At 41.9% G+C, this 24,489-nt stretch overlaps 2 protein-coding genes across 2 annotated transcripts; one reads left to right on the top strand and one right to left on the bottom strand.

The window, feature by feature from the left end:
* Positions 1-2,110: 2,110 nt before the first annotated feature.
* On the top strand, positions 2,111-13,740 carry tonsl (tonsoku-like, DNA repair protein). Its single transcript, XM_075447662.1, has 28 exons — positions 2,111-2,522; positions 2,605-2,700; positions 2,820-2,962; positions 3,052-3,235; positions 3,331-3,460; positions 3,619-3,790; positions 3,876-3,990; positions 4,107-4,258; positions 4,363-4,515; positions 4,845-4,970; positions 5,326-5,524; positions 5,619-5,674; positions 5,784-5,873; positions 6,170-6,242; positions 6,362-6,525; positions 8,118-8,241; positions 8,329-8,573; positions 8,686-9,169; positions 9,259-9,470; positions 9,977-10,083; positions 10,208-10,364; positions 10,633-10,711; positions 10,813-11,120; positions 11,567-11,738; positions 11,991-12,166; positions 12,275-12,348; positions 12,582-12,715; positions 13,299-13,740. The coding sequence occupies exons 1-28, from the start codon at positions 2,498-2,500 to the stop codon at positions 13,496-13,498; spliced, it is 4,350 nt and encodes a 1,449-aa protein (XP_075303777.1). The 5' UTR covers positions 2,111-2,497; the 3' UTR covers positions 13,499-13,740.
* A 1,691-nt stretch (positions 13,741-15,431) lies between these two features.
* nkl.4 (NK-lysin tandem duplicate 4) lies at positions 15,432-17,641 on the bottom strand. The gene is made up of 5 exons (XM_075447839.1): positions 17,538-17,641; positions 17,353-17,432; positions 16,168-16,245; positions 15,922-16,076; positions 15,432-15,659 (listed from the first exon to the last, which is right to left on the bottom strand). Exons 1-5 carry the CDS (start codon positions 17,584-17,586, stop codon positions 15,593-15,595), a joined length of 429 nt encoding a protein of 142 aa, XP_075303954.1. The 5' UTR covers positions 17,587-17,641; the 3' UTR covers positions 15,432-15,592.
* Between the last annotated feature and the right edge of the window lie 6,848 nt (positions 17,642-24,489).

Genomic DNA, 24,489 nt, shown 5'->3' with positions numbered 1-24,489 from the left:
GGGCTATTCTACGGCCTGAGTGGAAAACATCCTACGGTGCTTAATCTCCACAGTGGGAAAAGCAATTTTGACTAAACCCATAAATCCTTGAGCGTCAGATGGTACAGATTTGATCCCTCCAGCGGCGGATATGCCTGCCTCTCTGTGCTCTGCTGCTCTCTGATACTCTGCACTCTGATGTGCTCTACTCCACTTTGCACCGCCCAGAAACACCAATTCTCACAATGATGCAGCATACCCATTTGTAAGGTCACCGGTGTGGAAATAGAGACCTGCAGAGGCTGAGACGAAGCTCTGTGTGATCTGAGAGGCTTCTCAGCTGCTTCTGATGCTTGAGTCTCCTGCTGACATGCTGCATAAAGCAGATGCTTTCCTGTTGGTTGGTTTAATGCCAACAGAGCTTGTTTTTTTTGTTTTTTTTATGGCTGCATGCTGTGTCGTATTTCACTGTTTTTTTCCCACGGACTCATATTGGGGAAATATTTTCGGATGCCCCAAATAGGATTACACAGGTAAATGTGTCTGCAGACCCCAGCAATGAAATAAGTCAACATGCTATTAGAGATGTCAAAAAAACAGAAAACTGTAAATCCACTTCATCAAGATGATTTGGACTTTTAATCATCACTCAAATATGAATGTCATTAAAAATCAAATAAAGAAAAGACAATAGCGTTTATTCAATTTAGCGTCAAGCAAAACGCTGCAAAACAATTTGTCAAAATGTGCTGTCTATCTAACCCTAACCCTGAATAGACCAGTAAGGAAAAAAAAAAAAGGTCTGAGCACTGACGTCACCATCCGCCTAGCCATGTGTCCCTCTTTTTTTTATTTATTTTTAATAGCACACTGAATGACTGGATTATAAGATCATGAATTTGGGTTAGCTGCAGCTGTGCCAGTCTAAATAATTGGTGTTAGTAATCTTAAGCACTGTTAGTGTGACAGATCTGTGGATCCTTGTTCTAAAACTATTAATGTTATCTGAATAAGATTAACGCTCACACAGGTGACCACCCGCTCTTATTTAATACATTTGTCTTTTTTTCTTCTTTTGCTGCACTTATGTATTGCTAGTGTGGCCTTCTTTGTATTTCAAAAATAAATAAAGATTTCAATTTGAGCCTTTTAGGCAAGGTGTCTGTGAACTGTCAGTGAAGGTGGAAAAAATTGCAATAAAAATGAACTTTACACCTAATTTAGTGATCGTCGGTTTTAAAAGTTAAGTCTTTATCATATAATACTGATACATTTTAGCAGCTTCTTTTTTCCCAAATATTTTAATTGAAAAGCTCTTGATTTAGGGACATTTTAAAAATCATACAGTTTAAATTATAATAATAATAGTTACATGAATATCTCACGTTTGAGATACAGCTGTGCTCTACATCTACATCTTACTACATTAAATTATCAGAGATTTATTGAATCGTTGCTTTTATTACCAGACACGTTTTTAAAGGGTGTCTTTCCACACTAAATTTTGGAAACAGAAAACAAAACCCTGATTGCTAGACTGTCATTTTTTTTAAAGTAGACATGGCTGTTGGACAGATGTTGTATTTTATACCTTTATTAAACTCCCAACTTTACACTGAGAGGCTTCTGTCATGGACATTTATTGACCAACAATCATTCAGTTTTCAGCAGATTTTTGCCCATCTATCTTCTCTTTATTGTAACTCTGTAATTCCCTCTGTAACTCTGTAGGGTTCAGGACATAATAGCCTCATCCTTCTACCAGACCTTACTTGCCTTATCGCTGTGTTCAAGTCAGACCAACCATCTCGCTTTCTGCATTGTTTCTGTGTGTGCTGTTAAAGTCACACGGCATTAAACTACTGTCTTGCTTTTAAACTATGGCACCATGTGTTGGATTTGAGCAAAAATACAAGTTTAGTAAAGTGAGTGCCACAGCTGTATCACGCTGTAGTGTTGGCCAATGAGCGCTTGCCTTCTAAAATGGGTATTTTACGCCCTAAGTTTGGTCTGTCAGACTGAAAGGCTCGTTCTTTTATGGAAGTTCAAGGGTACATTATTTGTTCCTGGGCTATATACCATCATAAAAAATGTCAGTAAATATATCAAGTGCAAAATTAATGTACCTTATCCGGAGATCTTAAGTTTTAAAAATTCTAATCTCAGGATTTGAGGAGGAATTTGTGCCTGGATGACTAAAAAACGGGTAAAACAATGTGAAGAGCTATTGGCTGACGCGTTCCTGGCGGGGCAATCTGAAGTTTGTTGTAAACTCGAAGCTAAAACAGAGAGAGATGGTTAATATAGAGGGCTGTTTTTTATGACCACAAGTGCGATCGGAGACACACGGGACTGCTGAACATATGCGGACATGTGGCATGAAAGATGTGGTGAAAAGTTAGCTTCATACATTTGTGAGTTAGCGGGGGTTCAGGCAGCGCTAAGCTAAAAGAGAGGCGCGCTGAGTTGTCATTTACTACTAGCTGGAAGTTAGCTTAGCAAGCAGAGCTGGGCCGAGATGAGCTCCTTGCGGGAAATCAAACGTAAGTACTGATTTGCTTGCACGTTTTCTGATTCAAAAGCTTTGTGTAACCCACATCGTTTTCAATGGATTGCTCTCCACAGAGCTGCAGAGAGCTAAAAACAAAGCCGAGGCTAACAACAACTTGAAGGAGGAAGCCAACATCTGCAATCAGCTTGGGGAGCTGCTCTCCAGGAGTGGTAAGTAGTAGTGTGAATGAACAGTCGGCTTTCCTGCTTTGGTTCTGTTTCATTTAGGCTCTTTAATATTTGTTTCCAGTATTTGTCAGTGTGTGATGTGTGGTTTATGTGCATCTCAGGTGATTATGAAGCAGCCATCGGGGAGCACCAAAGGGAGCTGTCTCTCTCTGAGGCCTTAAATGATGTGATCGGACGAGCTGTGGCGCATCGTAGAATAGGAGAGTGCTGTGCCGAGATGGGAAACATTCAAGCTGCTTTAAAAGTAAGTGAACTTGATTGACTTTGGCTTCACATCGATGGCTGCGTAAGCATTTGGGATGCATGTTTTCTTTTTTTTTCTTCTTCCTCCAGCACCAGCAGTGTCACCTGGACCTGGCCCGCTCTGTCAGAGACCATGCTGAGGAGCAGAGAGCCCTTGCCACCATTGGTCGCACCTACCTCTTCCGTTATGAATCGGACCACTCGAAGAACAGCTTAAAACAAGCAGAGGATGCTTTCAATAAGAGCCTGACCATTGTGGATGAGCGTCTGGGAGGTATGTAACGTAGAAGAGAATAATGAATGACCTTGTTCCTGTCTTGGGGGTTTTTCCCCTATAAGCGTTTGCTCAAATCTTATTCTAATCTGCAGGGACTGTTCCTCAGCGGGAGATCAGCGAGATGAAGGCTCGTCTCTTCCTCAATCTGGGTCTTGTCTGCGATCATTTGGGGGAGCCCAAACGCTGCAGCGATTTCATCCGACGGAGCGTCTTCATTGCAGAGTAAGACATGCCAAACCATCGTAACATATATTAACAGAGCTACCCCTCTTGTTCCCACTCCTCACTAACGATGTGAACAACAAGGAACCCACAGTCGGTGTGCTTCATCTATAAAATGCTGAGAAGAAAGCGTTTTGAGCATTTCTTTTTCTGCACAGGAAGAGCAAGCTGCTGGAAGATCTCTACCGTGCAAACTTTAACCTGGGAAACATCTACTTCCGCAACGGTCAACACTCTAATTCTGTCCGCTGCTTGGAGCAGGCCAAAGAGTGCGCCAGGAAGATGAAGGACAAGTTCTGTGAGAGCGAGTGTTTTCATTGCATTGGCAAGGTGTGTGAGCTCCACCAACTCCTCTACTTCTGCTCTGATTCGACAGGCTGTGACGATTCTGTGATGTAATGATATTTGTCAACAGGTGCAGCTGTCTCTGGGTGACTTTGTAGCAGCCAGGCGATCTCTAAAGAAGGCTCTCCAACTGGGTTCCCAGCAGCCGCTGGACGGACTAGCAGTAAAGAAAGCGTTCAAATGTGGTGAGAGAGCAGCTTTTATTCTGTTCGGTCTTGTTTTTTTTTTTGTCATGCCTTTTTTTCTAGACCTTTCTAAGACAGCTGCATTAAAGGCATCATTTGTGTTGCCAATTTCACAGCTGACCGGGGCTGTAAATTAGAGGAAGAGTTCGGGGAAGATCAGGGCAAAAGACTCGGCTCCCGTCAGGCTGTCGAGCTGGCAGAGCAGCTGGGGGACCTCTATTGTAAGATCGGCTGCTACAGCAAGGCTCTGGGTGCCTATCAGGCTCAGGTGTGAAACATCAAAACATGGGCAATAATCAGCTCGCATCCCAGCTTTTTTTTTTAGCCTGAGCTCCTGACATTCACTGCACTCTAACTTCTCTTGTGGTTTAGCTGAAGGGCGCTGAAGCCGTGGGAAAGCCTGCAAGGGAGCTGGCGGTCATCCACGTGTCTCTGGCTGCGACCTACACGGACCTGAGACAACACAACAAGGCAGTGGAGCACTACAGAAAGGAGCTGGCTTTACGACAGGGCAGCTCCACTGAGGTGAGCATGAATAAGCTGCGTCGTAACGCTGCATCCTGCGCTCAGAGACATCATAAGTGGTTTATGGATAGATGACAAAAGCCCTAAAAAATGTCACCATCTGTCACTGTAAGGGCTTCTAGATGTAGAAAAGCCCAAGTCGGAGCCCTGTGCTTGTAGAAGAGACCTTTTTGCTTAGTTTTATTCTAAATTCCACTCACAGTAAATCACTGAGCTGGGATCAGTAAGGCCGTAACGCTCATATAAAGTCACAGCAGTAAGTTATTAGCCAATATTATCATGTTGTGCGTCCTTGCAGGAATACATTCTGACTTGTGTGTTTGTGTCAGGAGTGTCACACATGGCTGAACATCGCAGCAGCTCAGGAGGAGAACGGCTGCGCCTCCGAGGACGTAGACAGCAGCCACAGTACGGCCTTACGCTGTGCCCAGCTGTCTGGACGGGCCCGACTGCAGGTGGGTTGGAACGGATGGTTCAAAGCTGCAAAATGGTTCAATGTAAAATAAAACTACTACGTTTAAACTCGTTAAATGTTTGAAAATTGGCTTCATGCACAAGCGACATCTATTTTTTTATTTTTTAGCTAAATTTCCATTTGATCTGTCAGTAGCAGTCACAAGAAAAATAGGATATGAAGGGTGATATGCTGTAAATCTAGTGATCTAATATTATGAATCATATTAAGTCTGTAACTTCTCAATTTAAAGACAAGGGTAAATGGGTACAAAAGCATCAAGTCATCGCTTGGTCTTTCAGGCTACTCGGTCTGAAACTAACACCACACATAAAAGCTCTCCTTCACTCCCACAGAAACGCGTGCTGTCCCTCTGGCTCGCGTCCCAGAGACGCTGCGGCTCGTCGAATGTTAACGACACCGAGGCGAAGCTGAGTCAGCTTTGCGCTTCAGAGGGCTGGAGTCCAGATGGGAGTGACGGTGAGGAGGAGGAAGAGGACGAGATGGACAACAGTGAACCTCTGGGTGACAGTGATGTCATTCTGTCAGACTCAGGTAGACCGCGAGAGAGCTGGCATAGAGGCAAATGGATCCTAAAATTGATTAAATTTATTTAGATTGTCTTCCATTACTTTATCGTGGTTTCTAGATGATGATTTGGAGGGTTACGACAAGATGGTGTCAGGAAAAAGGAAGACGGGAAGGGTGAGTTGGTTGTTGCTATGCACAAGCAGTCATTTCGTCTTTGTCTTCCTTATTTTGGATCCTCACTGTCTGAACTCTTGTTTTTCTTGTGCCCGTCTCCCTGATTTAGTGGAACAAGAGGAATGAGAAAGGAGAGACATCTCTCCACAGAGCATGTATAGATGGAAACCTGAGGCAGGTCCAGTATCTGGTAGAACAGGTGAGGAAAAACAAGGTTTCTTAGCAAACCTGTCAGTATCTGCACTGGGCTGATCAAGAACAACAATAAGAAACCTGTTGGAGTTGAGCTGCTTGTCTGTGCTTGTTAAAAATGTACCACATTACAACACATCATCTTGCTTTTAATCTTAAAAAGAGAGATTGGCTCAGCTCAGCAATGAATATTTTATTAAGAGTTCTTTTCGTGAACATTTTTTTTTTCGACAAATGGCTGCAAACAGAAACCGTAACCTCAGACAACCTTGACTGTTTGAGTTTTACTTGTGTCCGTGTCAGGGTCACCCAGTGAATCCCAGGGACTATTGTGGCTGGACACCCCTCCATGAAGCCTGCAACCACGGTCACTATGGTAACTGATTTCTGATTGGCAGCATAAGCCTTTGCTTCAGAGCTTATGCTTTGTAAAAAAAAAAAAAAAATCCGCCCTCTTCAGCTGTGTTGAGTGCCTCCGTTCTGTCTTTCATTCAGATGTTGCCGCTGTGCTGCTGGAGCGCGGCGCTAACATCAATGATCCCGGTGGCCCCGGGTGTGAGGGGGTGACTCCTCTGCATGACGCCGTTGCTTGTGGCAATTTAAGTGTTGCAAGACTGTTGGTGGAACGGGGAGCTTCAGTCACACTACGCAACTGCAGGGTATGTGTGTGGTTACACGTTGGTAATAACTAGCATGATCTATGACTTAATTTGGGTAGGAATAACACAACAGGCAAGATTGGGCAATAAGATATTTCCCTTGTAATTAAAGTCTCATTTCAGACTTTAGAATTATATCACGAGAACGGGACCGTTAATGGTGAGACGCATGAAAAGTCATTTCACATTAAATCAACTCTAAGGCATTTCAAACCAGCAAAGAAGCAGAATAAACAGTCACCTGATATGACGGCAACCTTTTCAATGAGCTTCCAGGAGCTCATAGATTTAGCCTTTTATTTATTTATTTATTTTTTTTTGTTTGTTTGTTTGTTTTTTGGTTGGCTCACGTGACCAAGTTTTCCTTTTTATTGTTACCCTGCAGTTAAAAAAACAACAACATTTTTTCTATCACAATTTGTAGAGAATTGTTGTCATAAAATTATTTTAGACGTCATGAATCATCTTAATGTTAAGATAATGTTAATCATGTTAAGATAAGGAAGCAAAGGTGGGTTGAGCAGGCTCTCCATATACAGAGGCTTCAGCTCCTCGATGCAGCCCTTTGCTGCATGTCCTTCCCCTCTCTCTCTCTCTCTCTCTCTCTCTCTCTCTCTCGTGCTCTCAGTCCCATTTCCTGTCAAGCAACTTGCCAATAAAGGCCACTGGTGGACTTTGTCCTCTTATTTCATAGTAAGAAAGGGAAAAATACACATTTGTCTATGTTAAATTTCCAATACATAGTAATTACTGATGGATTTGTTACATCTTCGTTGGTGTGTGCATCTTCAGTCATGTTCTTTAATATTCCCTCTCATGTTGTTTTTTCTATCATTCGTAGTACGTCTTTCCTGCTGTGAATTCATTGGCATGATTCCTGGAATCACAACTTGGTTTTAAGCCTCTCCTGTCATGTCCTACATAAAGAAGACCAATCTTGCGGTCAAATAAGAGTATTAAGTTGAGGAACCCTTTTTCTTTTTTGTTAATCCCTCTGTTTTGCTGCAGAATCTCCATGTGGGCAAAGTGAAATATAAAGCTTTGTTGTCTGCATGTCTTGTTTTTTTTTTTTCGTTATTTGTGGGGTGTTGCAGTGGCTGCGTATGACGATGTGTTGATGGGGAAGGTCACTCGTCTGTGTTTTTACCTCTTGAACAAAGCTGGCTGAGGAATGCGATTCGATAATAAAGTAGTTTTGAATCGTGTCGTACGTGAGCATTGCCCCCTTCATCAGAAAAGACTTCTTGGGGTTGTTTTGGCTCCCTGTTCACCAGTCTTTCTGAAGTTTCTGATCATCTTACATGAAAAATTCCTTCACATCCAAGATGTTTGAGGATTTTGCTAGCCTGCTGAGATAATTTCAACACCCCCCCCCCCCCCCTCATGGCTATTCAATTAAATTCAGCTTGACATTCTATAGCCCTCCATTTCTTCTTGTTGGGCTTTTTCATGGGGGATTTTGCTACAGTAGCAGTTCTTTGCTTCATATTAGTGAGGACTTTGTGACTTGGTAGATGTAGTTTGGGCAGAACTGAAATGGTTAACCTGTACGTCTCTTGTTTTCATCAGTTTTTTTGTGTCTCCACCCTTAGGGTGAAACTCCCATGGACAGCCTGCGTCATTGGCAGAGGACATACAGCAAAGAGTTGGACGAGGAGACCAGAAAGGAATGTGCCGCTACTGAGAAATTGCTCAAGAAGGCACTAGCAGGGGGAGGTAACGCTTTAACATTATTATATCATGCTAGCCTTGGTCTTACATGCGCTTTCAAATGCTTGCTTTTCTTCTCTGTGTGAACTACAGTGCCTGCTGCCCCGGCCCCAGCCAAGCCTTTTGATGCCCTGCAGGACAGCCAGCTGTTTGATGCAGAGAACTCTGAGCCGCTGTCAGCCACTGGAGGGGGCTGTTCCAACAGCCAAGACTGGCCCCGACACAACAGGAGCTCGGAAGCTCAAGCAGCAGCCGTCAGTCCCAGGAGGCAGACGCAGAGCAATGGCTCATCACAGCGGCCCAGAGCCAGAGGAACAGAGGCTGCTGTTCTGTATGGGGTAATGACTGGCAAATGTTTTTCTGAGGGTGAAAATACCACACGGTTTCTTTTTAAAGATTCTGTTTGAGCCATCCAGATTCTAAAAGCAGAATGTGTATGTGTGCTTTTAGATTAACAGCGGCTCAGATGACAGTGGTTCCGACAGTCCCGTTAGTCCTCTCCGTCCTGTTCGTCCTAGACGCACTTTCCCCGCAGCTCCGAGTCAAAAGGACGGTCTTTCAAACGAGGAACCTGTTACGGCCCCCAGCTCAGGTCGGGAAAGTAACAAGGAGGCCCCAGCCCCATCTGTGTTTGGGCGAGAGGCGTACCACAGTGCCATTCGGGGTTTAGGCAGTGCCAAAACTCTTCTGCAGGGTCTCTCACAGCCTCAGTACTCCAGCACACCTGCTGTTTCATCCGGCAACAGATCCGCTTTAGTTCCTGAGGACGAATATCTGGCTGATGACTGGTTGGAAGATGATTTGGGGGAAATGCAGCCAAAGAAAAAGAGGAGGCTTCGAATGGAACATGATGGACTGAGAGGACAGGAAACTGCTTCAGCTTTGACTGCCAGGAGTCAAAACATCCATTTGAACTCGGACACAGCCGTCAGAGGTAATGATCCAGTTTAATTGTTTGTTCCTCTACACGTCTTTTTTTTATTTTTTTATTATCATATCTTAATTACAGTCCTCTTCTCTCAGATTCTGCAGTCAACTCCTCCTCCTCCAGCAGCCGTGCTCACACTGGGAGAAGGAATGGCTTGCCGAAGCCTCATCAGGTCAAAATGACTCAGATGTCAGGAATGGTGAGGTTGGGGAGACGAGAGGTCAGCAGGTCACACAGCCCGACCGTTACAGATGATGATGACATGAGGCCCGACACACCTTCACCTCCCCTACAAATACGTGTTCAGGTCAGAATCCCCTGCGCCATCTGCATATGGAATGATCCAGACCAAGTTCGAAAGACTCTGGGTTTAAATTGAGAGTGATATTTTACATTAGATATCCAGGCGAACATGAACTCAGGGAGATGATCATTAATGTTTCAGCGTCACTGGAGGAAATCACACGCTTTGTCTTTTTTTTTCCCCCTTGATTAACTTTTGACAGTGATGAATGTGGCTACAAATGAGAGCTAGTTGATCAAGAAGGTAGTGTGATATTTCAAAATTTTGGCAGAGCTTGGAACCCATCAGATTCATATGGGATTAAAAACGATGGGATTTATATCAGGATGGTGCATGAATCGCATGATACAGAGGAGCTTTGTCTTTGTGCATGTTTTTTTTCTCTTTTTGGTATACTTTTGTAAAATGAAATCCCGGGGGTAAATCCTGCTTCATGAGGCTATATTTTTCCATTTTACTAAAGAAAGAAATACTTTATTATATTAAGTAGTTTCCTTTGTACATTTTAGCCTCCAACGCAAGCTTTGGTTGCTCCCGTGCCCACATCCATGCCTCCTCCGATCAGAATGAGGGTCAGAGTTCAGGAAGACGTGTTCCTGATCCCTGTTCCGCAAAGGTTGGTATATGTGTTCAATCGATAACGTAAACTGAAACCTTCAATGAGACTTCCGTTGAAGAAGCGCTCTGGTTTATTAGTGTGTTGTAGCCAGTTAGTTTGATCGCAGTGCTTTGTGTTCCAGTGAGGCAGACTCCTGCACTGTCTCGTGGCTGTGTGAGCAAGCAGCTCAGCGTTACTACCAGAAATGTGGCCTCCTGCCCCGTCTCTCGCTGCAGAAGGAAGGGGCCCAGCTCTCTGCGCAGGATCTGCTGCTGGCTGTCCTGCACACCAATGAAGAAGTGAGGATTGTTTGAAAAGAACTCGTGCTGCTGCTTGAGGGAGGCCTGAGGAGTAAAACAGCATTTGATTTAAAAGAAAGAGGACAGCATGGAACTGAAGTGTTTAGCTCGTTCCTCTTATTACTTTAGCACATACCACATCCCTAATACTAATAATACTTAATTAAAAAATAAGGCCTGCTTCAGACTGGGTTTTACTTTTTTGTTTAAACAGTCAGCTTTTAGACAAAGCATTGGTTCTGAATGCTGGTGGTGTGCTGTGTTGCAGGTTCTTGCTGAAGTTTGCTCCTGGGACCTCCCGCCTCTTCCTGAGCGCTACAAAAAGGCATGTCAGAGCCTGGCAGTTGGTGAGCAACGCACACCGAAAACGCTCGAAACTCTGACGCGTTTCTTGGATATTTCTTTCTTTATATCTGTTCTAATGTGCCCCGTCTGCATGTCCCCGCAGACGAGAACAAGCGTGTGACCCGGCTGTGTGAGGTTCAGGATGGGAGCTCCTCTGTGTCGGTGTGTGGCCTCAGTTTGCCCTCCTCTTCCCTCAACCCTTTGCTGCGTGCCCTTAAACTTCAGGCCAGCCTCACCGAGCTGCGCATCTCCGGCAACCGGCTCCCCGACAACCTTCTCCCTGAATTGGTCGCCACAACAACCACCATGCCTCGGCTTCGGCTGCTGGACATTTCTGCGAATTCTGTTTCAGGGGACGGGCTGGAGAAGGCTGTTAATACTCTAAAGGGACACAGTCACCCCGCATTCCCGGTAAAACCTTCATTTTATTTCACTTTTTTTAGTTTCACATCTAATTAATGTCACCTGCATGACAAAAGGCATTTCTGTTGCTACTATTTGCGGGAACTGACATGTTTCATGTTGTTCAGAAATACGGCTGTGGTTTTACATGAATACGTTTCCTTTCATGCGCAAACGTTTCGAAATTTCTTCTCTGTTCTTCACACCTTTACACTTAGCTTTGTTGTGAAAAGAAATGCTTCCCTTTTTTCTCTTAGACTGTCTTCAATTCTCGCACCTTGTGACACTGGTTAGCGGGTTGAATATCACAACCCCTCCCCTTCTGGTCAGCACTTTCAGAAAACTCACCCCCTGCTCTCTTTGCGATCTTCTTGGTGAACCATTAAATGTGTATTTGAATGACTAGATTATCCTTTCTCATGTACTTTTCTATATATGGTTGTTTTCAACTGTAGTGCCTGGAGGAGCTTGATCTCAGTATGAACCCTCTGGGCGACGGCGTGTCCGAGTCTCTGTCCTGCCTGCTGTCCTGCTGCCCTCTGCTTGCCAGGCTGTCTCTACAGGCCTGTGGCCTCAGCGCTCGCTTCCTTCAGCAGCATCGGCTGCTGCTTGCCAGCGCTCTGACAGGTACGCTTTTACTTCTTACTTTTCAAATTTGATCTTTTATTCTGGTAATCATTCAGCTCAACTGAACTTCCGCCGGACAAGGACATTAAGCAGTGGGAGCGATAAACATGAATTTCCTTCCAGAGACTTTGGTGTTGAGATGTTCAACTGAAGATGGAGGAGAACGAGACGGAACGTTTCCTTTTTATATGATATTATTTAACATCTATTAAAAAAGAAAAAGCTTATAAATGATATTTTATGATCTCTCAGGCACGGGCCACCTGAAATCGGTGTCCCTTTCCCACAATGCACTGGGCTCCACTGGCTTTGAGCTGGTCTTGAAGACTCTGCCCCTCCACTCCCTCACACACCTGGACCTGTCTGCCGTCTGCAGGGGTCCTGCTGATTACCCGGCACTGGAACACCTCACCAAAGTCCTGTCACAGGTGGGCACGCATAAAGGATGTTGTGTCCCTCGTGTTATGACCACTTGAGGTGTAACTGTAGCTGCAATACAGTACAGTCAATTGAATCTTTGTATCTTTTTTTTGTAGGAGGAGTCTTGTATGACCCACCTGAGTCTGGCGGCAAATGGGCTGACAGACAGCTGCGTAGTTGCTCTGGCCAGGTTTGTGTTTGTCTGCTTCCGTGTTTTTCTCCCTGCAAGAACATGCAAAATGTCGTTGTAATAATCTCTGGCATGTTTCCAAAGGTGATGTTAACACTGTGGTAAAAGAAGGATGAACCAGTGACGACATTTGAACATGTATGATGACGCAACGTTTTCTTCTGATTTCATCTGGGATGTCCAGATTTCCTTTACTTGTCCCTGAATTCGTCTCTCTTTTTATCTGCTTCCAGGTGCCTGCCAGCATGTCCGTCCCTGGTGAGTCTGGACCTGTCGGGAAACCCCTCTGTGACCTCGGCGGGACTTGACAGCATCCTGACGTATATCAGAGAGGCTGCTCGACCGTTGACACTTCTAAACCTTCAAGGTATGCATAGTTCAGTACTTGGATGTATCCCGTGTAGTGTTCTTTATTATTTTTTAACATAGGAAATCTTTCTTATGAAAACTGATTGATGCTGATGGAAGCCATTCTTTCTTTTTTTTTTTTTTTTTTTTTTTAGCTGAGGGTTTTTTTTGGGTTTGATATAAAATGGCCTTCGTGCATCATGCGACATAGACTGCTTCCTTTGTTCAACCCGAACTGAAAACAAGATGCTGCGTACTGTAGATTTGGGTGCTAATGTTTATTTTAACACAGTTAAGGTTTTTCTTTTGATGTATCTAGCGTTACACGTCAGTTTTTGTGGTTTGTTGTGCCCGACTAATTCGGTGAGTTGACTGAACTGTCAAACATGACAATAACCGTATTGATTTGATGTTTATTTTATAAAATTTCTCTTAAAAAAATGAACTCTCTATTGTGCTACTATAGGTTAAAAACTTAATAAGGTGTCATTAGTGAGGGGCCGTGTTTGTAATATTTTAGTTGTGGAAGTTTTTGTGAGGGGAACAGCAGCAGAAGTGTCACGTAAACACACAAAAATTAGACTTTCTCCTCTTGCCCTCAGGTTGTCTTGTGTCTGGCCCCTGGGACGGCGAAGGACCTGACGATTTGGCCGAACTGGTCCAGGATCTCCGCCTTTGCTCTCAGTCCCTGAACAAGTTGGACCGGCTGGCTTTAAAGCAGAGATGGGACATTGGTCAGCCACACGGACATTTCGTGGACCGCGGTGCCAAGTGCCTGCTGTCTGCTGCAGCCTCTTCATGAGGGGGCACTGTTTGCTGGTGATGGTAGTTCTTTGTTTCTCACATCTTCTCTTTATCATTGTAATCGGGGGAGATATTTCTTTTAGGGATCTGCCTGGTGAAAACTAAAGGCTACACACAAAGGACAGATGGTGCACTACACATCCAGCAGTGACATGGCCAATACATACTCTGTGCAAGTCGCTTAAATGTTTCCTTAAGTTTGTTTGCCTTATTTATGTGTACGTGTGTAAAAAAAAAAAAAAAAAAAAAAAAAAATTGCTTTTTTTTTTTTTGTCTTCAATCTACTGAATAATTGTGATTTAAAAAAAAAAAGTAATTAAAAAGAACAATTAAAGTGACTTAATATCTCCATTTCTTAATATTTTCTTAATATCTTCATTACTAAAGTTCCTCTGGTTCACATATCCTAAACAACAGTAATTTATATGGAACTCAGATTCTGCATAAAATCTGCCGTGTGCTCACACATCACCGCATATTGGGGCATATTTGTGTTTGGTGCACTTTAATGCTTGAGAGGGCACATAACAGTTTCATGTCAGTGTGTGTGACGTGTATGCAGTGGCAATGGCAATTAAGGCTTTGAAGATTAGCAGAAATAAGTCTTTTGAAAATCTAGCTTGAAACCAGTGGAGAGAGGTACTGGGGTGAATAATAACATTGTCAGAGTTGAGGCCTGTCTCACATCTTCTGGAAGACTGTTCCAGATTTTAGGGGCATAAAACTGAAACGCAGCCTCACCTTGTTTAGTCCTGACTCTGGGCACCAGCAGGAGACCCCTCCCTGAGGTTCTCAGAGCCCGAGTTGGTTCATATGGCTCTAACATGTCAGAGATGTACTTTGGCGCTAGACCATGAAGAGACTTGTACACAAGCAGAGCTGTTTTAAAGTCTATTCTCTGAGCGACAGGAAGCCAGTGCAGAGACCTGAGCACTAATATGGTCGTATTTCCTGGTTCTAGTCAGGACTGGAGCAGCAGCGTTCTGGATGTACTGCAGCTGTCTTATAGCCCGTTTAGAGAGCCCAGTGAGCAGGCCGTTACAGTAGTCTAACCTGCTGGAGACAAACGCATGGGTCAGTCTTTCTAAGTCTGGTTTAGACACTATTCCTTTGATTCTGGCAATGTTTTTTAGATGGTAAAAAGCTGCTGACGTTATCGATTTAATGTGGCTGTTAAAGTTCAGGTCAGAGTCCAATATTACCCCGAGATTTCTAACTTCCTAACTAGTTAGGTTTTAGAGAGAGAGTCTCAAGGTGACTGATAACACTTTCTTTTTGTTTCTGTGGGCCACAGACAATGATTTCAGTTGTCTGAGTTTAGCTGGAGAAAATTGTTTTGCATCTACACACTGATCTGTTCGGTGCAGTGACACAATGTCTCTCTCTCTCTCTCTCTCTCTCTCTCTCTCTCTCTCTCTCTCTCTCTCTCTCTCTCTCTCTCTCTCTCTCTCTCTCTCTCTCTCTCTCTCTCTCTCTCTCTCTCTCTCTCTCTCTCTCTCTCTCTCTCTCTCTCTCTCTCTCTCTCTCTCTCTCTATATATCTATATATATATATATATATATATATATATATATATAATTTTATTATGAGCCCATGCAATCAAATGTAATATACAGTATTTATGTTGAAGCGTTTCTAAATTAACAATGTTTTTTTTTTTTTTTTGCTGTTGTTGCTTTCAGAGGTGAAACTACTATAACCACAAGAAGTGCCACTTAATTCAACAATAGGATTCTTGTGCCTGCTTTATTGTCACGCTGTGAATATTGTTTTTGGAGTAAGATCTCTCTGAATGTTCAGACCGGTTATTCAGAGCTTGGTAGTTTGTATTTCTATAAAGTTTGTGAGGGAATACCAAGCACTTTTAAAGTTCATGCATGCCCTGTGAAGTTTAGTCAATGAAACACAGAGGTGCAAAGAGTCTTTCAGCTGTTTATTGATACCAAATGAGCACTTGTAGTACATAAATGGAAATCAACAATTCAGACACTGTGACGTGAATAAAGGTGAGTTTATGCAGTAAGAAAAGAAAGCTGCCAGAGATGACACACTCATTTGTTGATGATATGTTTCAATCCATGAGAGTTGAGAGTTAATACAGCTCAATGGTTGATCCTTCATCGTTTGGATAAAAGAGCAGGTCCATTAGTTCCTTTGGTCTAAAGATCAGAAAAACAGAGAAAAATCCAAAATGAGTCTAAAATATTAAATTAACCATTGGTGGAGTCAAGATCCATGGCATTTAAACTCCATTACTCGATTACCACTTAGTTCTACATTATGAAGATGTATGAAATAGTCGGTCATTGTCAGGCAAAGTAGAACTAAAATGAACATTTTGAAGAGCTGCAACTAAACCGTTTTAAAAAAGCATTACTTGTACATGTTGCCTCAGGACAGCTCAGTATTACAGTCACTCACTTGCATGCTTTCACGTTGACACAAATGGTCCTCACATCATCAGTGGTTGTGAGCTCCTCAATTAGCTCCGAGAGGTTCTTATTCACAAATTTGCGGCAGACAGATTTCAGGAGTCCAATAGAATTGCAGATATTCAACAGCTTTGACTTCAGGGTCTGCAAAAGTACAAACGACAATATAGCTCCTTCCGAGGTGCTCCTGCTTTCTAATATGGTTTAATGTTGACAGTCTTTTTGGACACTTTACCTCTTTTGTTGGGTTTCTTCCAGCAATTTTCTTCACCTTGTTCAAAGCCCACTTGCATGCCCAGCAAATCCCTGGAAGCTGTGGATCAGAATATAATGATGTCAAGAAAGCAAGTGGTTTTAAAATCTTTCTGTAATGTCTCTGTCACCATACATTTTCAGTAACATGTCTAACAGTGACTGACTATACCATAAAGTACAGTATAATAAAGCTTTAAAATACTGTATATGACTAATATGAATAATTTTAGACTTTTAGCCCAATTAAGATTTGAATTATCTTTAAGCTGCGGCAGTACATACTCTGGAAACATTCCCATCCCCTACATACAGGCAACACCGTTCATTAAAAACCAAAATGTAACTCCTGAAAAGCTTTCCCACTTTCCACTCTCCCTGTTGACATGTGGTCTCTCGTGTTCCACTGTGTGAAATATTCAAATCCAGTGCTTTTTCCGACTGCACCTTGACATCAAACAGAAATATTTAACAGGTCTGCTACACAACATCAGACACAGTTTTCTGTGGGGTGTTTGCCAGGGCTGAAGGTAGGTCGGGTTTTAGAACAGATGGGTGTTAATGAGTAGAAGTAAAACTATCCAATATAGCAGACAGAAAAAGTTATAAAAAATGAATAATAAAAAAATATATTGTCCCTTTTATTTTTCATTTTGTTAACTCAGCTGTGTCTTCCAGATTTACAAGTTCTTAGTATAATAGAATAGAATAGGATATGCACGTTCTCCCCGTACACGCATGAGTTCTCTCAGGGTTCTCCGTCTTCTTCCCGCCAACCAAAACCAGGCACATTAGGCTGATTGTTTGTTCTAAATTGACCTTAGGTGTGAGTGTGCATGATTGTCTGTGTGGCCCTGTGATGGACTGGCGACCTGTCGCCTGACACCCCAGTGACCCTTATTTGGATTAAGCAGGTTGATGGAATATACATATAACTGTTGCGGGGTCATTTTCCTGGAAAAATTACACTTTTAGTCTAAGGTGCCTTCTGTTCCTGAATTTTAACTCAAGTACAATATTTTACATGTAACAGTTTTCTATACTACAGGGATAAATATCAGAATATTTCACCTACCACTGATTTGAGTCTGAGTTTGGTCAGGTTAGTATTTGCAAAGTACTAACCTGTAGTACTGCAGCAATAAATTGTTTGAAGCAGTCACTTTACCTTGCGTGCCTCCACAGAGATTTCGACATCTTTGTCTTCATCAATGCTGGTCTCTACGCTTCTCCCTTGGACTGCCCGGACTGTGAAGAAAGGAAACAGAAATGTCAAGTTACACTTAATTGAATCGAAAACTGGTATTGTAATGGAATAAGGTACAAAAGCTGTGGTAAAGACAATAGCCATACCAGAGCATGTCACCAAGATGCACAGAAGGAGTACTGAGGATGTTTCCATTGTTGAGTGTTTGTGGTGTTGAAATGGCTTTTATACACAAGGGGTATGGTGAGTGAGCTACACAGTAGCTCTTCTGCAAGCGATTGTTTCTGCTCTTTAATTCCCCCTCCCCAACCATGTCATTTCTTGAAAATGTGGGTTTGCTCGTGGGCACAAACGATTTTTGAACTATCACTCACATCTTTACCACAAATACAACACAGTGGCCTGAGTCATCTGAGTCAATCTTATTTCCAAAGGAAGCCAGAAAACATTTAATGGATAAAGATCCTGTTTTAAGTAATGGCAGGACCTCCAGTTCCATTTCAGTTCAGTTCCATCTTGTTCAATTTATCATTATTCAGAAAAAAGGAACCCTTGCTAAGAAATCCAACGTATCTTCCTTCCCTCAAGGAAGGGTTTCTAGAAAAAAGTTCTAGTGTGTCAGTGTGACTTTACGTATTGGTGACAATTGCTATTTTCCTATGACTAAATTTCCTCTGGTTCACATATCCTAAACAACAGTAATTTATATGGAACTCAGATTCTGCATAAAATCTGCCGTGTGCTCACACACATCATTACATATGGCCAATTTGTGCTTTAAACAATCATAAAAACTTGTTGAAGATAATCTCCTGCAACTTTACTTTCATATTCACTTTGATCAGTTACTTTTGATTCACAGAATCACTTCCCCAAATGATAGAAACCCCTCACAGTCAACCCAAGACCCAACTCTTAAAAACTGGATTTGCAAGAGAAAGAACTTCAACAACTGAGAGTGACACAGCTTTGGAGTTTCTTTATTGCAAAGACATGAGGCCCACATGGTTGCATGATCAACATGAACCAGCTGAAGCATAATAAATGCTTTAATATATAATGTAATAATAATAATATTTAGAATATTATTTAGCTCATAGCTGTACGGCAGTTGTGCAATCATATCAAAGTAACTGCCAGTAAGATTTGTTACTTGCTGTGTGATTTTACTTGTATTTTGATAGAATTTTTAAGTCTAACAAACAAAAAAGTTGAAGTTAATATGTTAAACTCCAAATGTATGGATGATGATTTATTATTTTTTATAACGGAATATTTTGTATACGTTACTTTTCACTTTTTTACTTTTTTCACTTTTTTCACTTTACTTTTTATCAATTGCCAATCTCCTTTTTTTTCTTACCATGGACACGATGGCTTTGCAGGCTCTGCAGGAACGTGGGAAACCTCCATCCTGCAGGATATGATAAAAGAAACTTTAACTTTACACAACCTAACAGCCTTCACATGCTTTTTAATTCTAATTAACTTAAGACCCATTGTGTTGATGAGTCAGTTAAAAACTCAAGGATGAGTCAAGTTTTACTTTAACTTCACAAGTGTGAACCTCACCTCTTCTTCATGGTGATCCACAGAACAGAAAACTCTCATCCTCCTTAGTTTGGTCCTCCAGATATTTCCATGTCTCAACAACAGCTAAAAACAAAGTATGGATGCCAAAATACTTACATTTTCAGAAAGGTGGAAGTAAATAAAAAAATGGTGGGTATAGGAAAAAGATGAATGGATGGATATAGTTACCAATGAATACATTCTTATGAGTGGACAGCAGAAGAGTGATGAGGGTGATAGCATGACTCATGGTCATTGTGACCATTCCATCTAAGCGGATTTCAACCACTGGCTCTGTGGCTTTTTGTACTGTTTTAAGGCTTGGATAGTTTGCTTCTGAACTGCATGTATCAGCATTTAATTGACCAAAACTGCCATGCTGTTTGAAAAAGTGACTCGTCTCCGTCTCGTTCAAGCCATAGCGAAACTGAGGAGAACTTTCCAAATGGACACAAACATGGCGGCGGTCTTGTCGACGTCACGTCACTGGTATCCAATAATATTTATTACTTATGATGTTTGAAAACCAAACCATTCACCCCCCCACACATTCATTCATTTCACATTCATTCTTTCACTCCTCACTATCCTATCACTCCACAGAGGGCAACTACAATTGCTTCTCTAAAATCATTGCAGATGCTCTTTGGTGTCGTATTGATACACACCTGAATGCTCCAGACCAGCAAAGTATCAAAACATCCACACTTATAGAGTTCACATTTGCTGATGATCAATTAGATCGGGCAGATCGCCGCTCTATTACAGGGCAAACACAAAGAAAAAGGGACAAACAACCATGCACGTTCTTGCTCACTTTTGAGGGCCAATTTAGAATCACCAAATAACCCAACTTGCATGCTTTGTCCACAAATGAGATTAGAGTCATCATACATGTCACTTGAACTTGCTAACAAATTTAGGTGTGAAATTATTCTTTCCTCCTTAACACCCACAGTAACCACAGTGGGTATAAACTGTTGCATGCACTGCTTCGTGCTGACAATGTGTAAACTGAAAATAAAAATCCTTCTAAAAACATGATAGCACATCACAATATTTCTCTATAACTAATTAACACACTGCTGACACTGCTATGTTCACTCTACTTGTTGGTTTTTATATCTTTTTATAACCTACTGTGGTCAATACATCCAGTGAGATGCATCACTCAAGTCCATATAGAGCAACACCTCACTCAAAACATGTCACATCACCCCAACAGTTTAAATTGGTGTGCCAACAATGCACGCTGACGTTGTGCAAAACAGCAGCTGTTGAAGGAAGCAGTTGAAAGTACTACTTTTATATGTGTTTAAGCTTATTGAACAGTTAGTCTTAACTGTGAGGGTTTAATTGGACAATAGTAACAGTGCAGTTATCAGTTTGAGAAAAACGTGATGTTTACTTCATCTGAGGAAACCGTCTCCTCTGTCACCTCTGTGTGAGAACCTGCTTTATCACACAGAACTCTGAAAGTCCTCATGGAATCGGTTATTTCATAAGGTTGTTTTGCCATAAAAATTCTTATCAAACAAACAAAATCAAATCAAATCAAATCAAATCAAATTTATTTATATAGCACATTTCATGTACAAACAGTTCAAAGTGCTTTACATAAAATAAAAGCATTGCAGCAGGGAGTGCAAGAAGCATTAAAAATACATAATAGAATATAAAGAGAAACAAATAAAATCATTTAAATGAATTTAAAAACAGGCAACAGTCTAGATAAGTTAAAAGATATTTCATGCATAGACACATGAGAAAAGAAATGTCTTTAACTTGGATTTAAAAATGTCTACATTTGGTGAAAGTTTAATCTCCACTGGCAGTTTGTTCCACTTGTTGGCAGCATAACAGCTAAATGCTGCTTCTCCGTGTTTAGTCTGGACTCTGGACTGGACCAGCTGACCTGAGTCCTTGGATCTAAGAGCTCTGCTGGGTTTATATTCTCTGAACATATCACAGATGTATTTTGGGCCTAAACCGTTCTGGGATTTGTAAACCATCAGCAGGCTTTTAAAATCTATTCTGTGACTGACTGGAAGCCAGTGTAAAGATTGTAAAGCTGCTGTGATGTGTTCAGATCTCTTAGTCCGGGTTAAAACTCTAGCAGCAGCGTTCTGGATGAGCTGCAGATGTTTAATGCTCTTTTTGGGAAGTCCAGTTAAAAGAGCATTACAGTAATCGAGTCTACTTGAGATGGATGCATGGATGAGTTTCTCCTGGTCTTTTTGGGAGAGGAAACCTTTAATTCTGAATTCTGTTGCTGTTTCTGAGGTGGTAACAAGCTGCCTTGGTGACAGCTTTGATGTGGCTGCTGAAAGTCAGATCTGAGTCTATCAACACTCCGAGGTTACGAACTTGGTCAGTGATTGTAAGGTCCCGAGTCTCAAGATATTTACCAACGCTGAACCTCTTCTCTTTGCTACCAAACAGAATGATCTCAGTTTTGTCTTCATTTAATTGTAGAAAATTATCTCTCATCCAGGTGTTTACTTCCTCCAGACACTGACACAGTACGTCTGCTGGGCTGCAGTCGTCCGGTGACAGAGACACATAAAGTTGTGTATCGTCTGCATAACTGTGATAATTGATGTTAAAATTCTGCAATATCTGATCCAAAGGGAGCATAAGTTAAACAGAAGAGGTCCAAGAATTGACCCCTGGGGGACTCCAGAAGTCATGGCCACTCGCTCAGATTCATAGCTGCCAATTGTAACAAAATAACTCCGGCCTTCTAAGTAGGACCTGAACCAGTTAAGGACCGCTCCAGAAAGTCCAACCCAGTTTTCCAGCCTGTGCAACAGGATTCTGTTATCTACAGTATCAAACGCAGCGCTGAGATCCAACAGGACCAGGACTGAAACATTACCAGAATCAGTATTCAACCTAATGTCGTTTAACACTTTTACCAGAGCTGTTTCAGTGCTGTGATGACGTCTGAAGCCTGATTGAAAGTTATCAAGACTTCCACTTTCATTCAGAAAGTCGTTGAGCTGGTTAAATACAACTTTCTCAATAATCTTAGATACAAAAGAGAGATTAGAGACAGGTCTGTAGTTGTTCATCATAGAGGCATCTAGAGTTCTCTTCTTTAGGAGTGGCTTAATGGCAGCTGTCTTTAGTGACTTGGGAAAAATGCCTGATCAAATCAAATCAAATCAAACTTTATTTATATAGCACCTTTCATACTAAAGAAAAAAGCAACACAAAGTGCTTTACATAATAAAATCAGTAATAAAATCAATTCAATTCATAAACTCACACACAACATCACACCGACAACCACACTGCACACATACTACCCCCCCACCACCCCCAACATGAGCAACATCAACAACAATCAACAACAATCAACATTAAAATCAACATTAAAATCTGGCTTGACGCTGAAGCGAGGAAACGGTATCTTGGGGATCTGTCCACACCGGGAGCCAGCCCACCAATGACCACAGAGGCCACCACCACGGGGAACCGCCCTGATCAGGGCAGGCCGGCATCCACACCACAGCCAGGGCTGCAGTGCAGGATCCCCCAGCCACCTCGAACCAGGGCGGTCCCCACAATAATGACCCCACAGACCGAGCGGGCATAGTCTCCGGTGTGGAAGATCCCCATGAGGAAAAACACTGGATAAATAAGTATATAGTAAAATAATTTAACAAAAAATAATAATATATAAAAATAATAAATAAATAAATAAATGAAATAAAATTCAGCTGTAAGCTAAACTAAAAAGGTAGGTCTTGAGCCTCTTTTTAAAAACTTCAACAGTCTCTGCAGCCCTGAGGTTCTCTGGCAGGCTGTTCCACAAATGAGGTCCATAATAGTGGAACGACGTCTCACCATAAGTTTTTGTTCGAACCTTAGGAACAACTAAAAGGCCGGTACCAGAGGACCTCAGGGTCCGCGAGGGCTTATAATTTAAAAGCAGATCAGATAGATAAGAAGGCCCAAGACCATTAAGACATTTATAAACAACTAAAAGAACCTTAAAATCAACCCTGAAACGCACGGGGAGCCAATGCAACGATTTTAAAACTGGTGTAATGTGTTCCCGCCCTCTGGTCTTGGTCAGCACACGTGCAGCTGAATTCTGTATTAATTGTAGGTAATGAATACTTTTTTTGGGAAGACCAGAGAGCAGGGCATTACAATAATCTATTCTACTAGAAATAAAAGCATGCATCAGCACCTCCGTGCTGGCAAAAGAGAGAAATGATGCCAGTGAGCTGTTAACTATTCGTAGGAGATCACTTTCTACTGAGGTAAAAACAGTTTTTAAAAAGTCAGATGGTATTATGTCCAGAGAACAAGTTGTTGATTTCAGTTGCCGAACTGTTTCCTCTGGGATTTTTAAATTAACAAAATTAAATTGTGACATAACGTCAGAGTTATTTCTAGGTTTTAGACACAGATTAGTTTTCTTGTTTGTCTGAGTTGCGTGAATGTTTTGTCTAATCGTTTTGATTTTTTGGCTAAAAAAGTTGGCAAATTCGTTGCTTTTCTCAGTGGAGAGCAGGTCTGGGTTTGACTGTTTAGGAGGATTTGTGAGTTTTTCAACCATAGCAAACAGAGTTCGAGAATTGTTGACATTCTTATTAATCATTTCAGATAAATGCAGCTGTCTGGCTGCCATTTTTTTTGCTTAAAAGACAGCAGTGGATGGGAGCTGATAGAATATTGATATACTTGGACAGAAAGCAGAAGCTTCAGCTGCAACTCAAATATCTTTAAACGGTTTTATTTTTGCATTCAGTTGGCCCAGACACTGACAAAAAAAAAACATGTCTCAGCATCGCAACATATGGAAAGTCTGGACAGCAATATCATTTATTCAAAAACGCAAATTTTCGGATTCCTCTGAACAGCTGGTCATATGTGAAATGAACAAGTCTGCCCATTATAGTGACTTCTGCAAACTTTCCTTAAATGTTCCTTAAAAAACACAAGAGTGCTCATTTAGAGATGACACCAACAGCTCAGTTGCCTTTTGGTAAAGCGGGTGGACGTGTGAAATGGATATAATGACACATTTCATGTAAAAACAGACACAAACTCCCACTCTGCTCTGACTGATCAGCTCCAGTGGCCTGCTCAACCGGCAACATTTATTCTGCATAAGCTCTCCTGTCAGTTGAAATTCAAAGGAAGTATTTGATTGAAGACAATATTAGTATACATGTCGTCAAAAATTGTAATAATTTTCCAGGAAATGACAAACTCTAAAGTAACAAAAAAGAGTATCCATAAAATTACATTTGTCATTAGTGGGCCAGATACTGTTGTGTTAAGCTGTTGTGATTCTTCCCCCACTCTGCTTTTAAGAATGTCTGTTCTTTGTTCCACAACATTTCAGTTTGAGACAACCCTGTCAGACCGTGCTGACTCTTGCTGTTACTGTGACCAGCCAACAGGGGGTGCTGGGTCCTGTTGGCTTCCTGCAGCAGTGGCCTGCACAGACACAGAACACAAGCACTGACAAAAGCACTGAAATAGCAGAGTGTCTGTGATTGTCCT

Source organism: Odontesthes bonariensis, chromosome 17, assembly GCF_027942865.1.
Source record: "Odontesthes bonariensis isolate fOdoBon6 chromosome 17, fOdoBon6.hap1, whole genome shotgun sequence".
In the NCBI taxonomy this organism is placed as follows: domain Eukaryota; kingdom Metazoa; phylum Chordata; class Actinopteri; order Atheriniformes; family Atherinopsidae; genus Odontesthes; species Odontesthes bonariensis.
The sequence above is the reverse complement of the archived record's forward strand: the minus strand, read 5'-3'. Positions and strand labels throughout refer to the sequence as shown.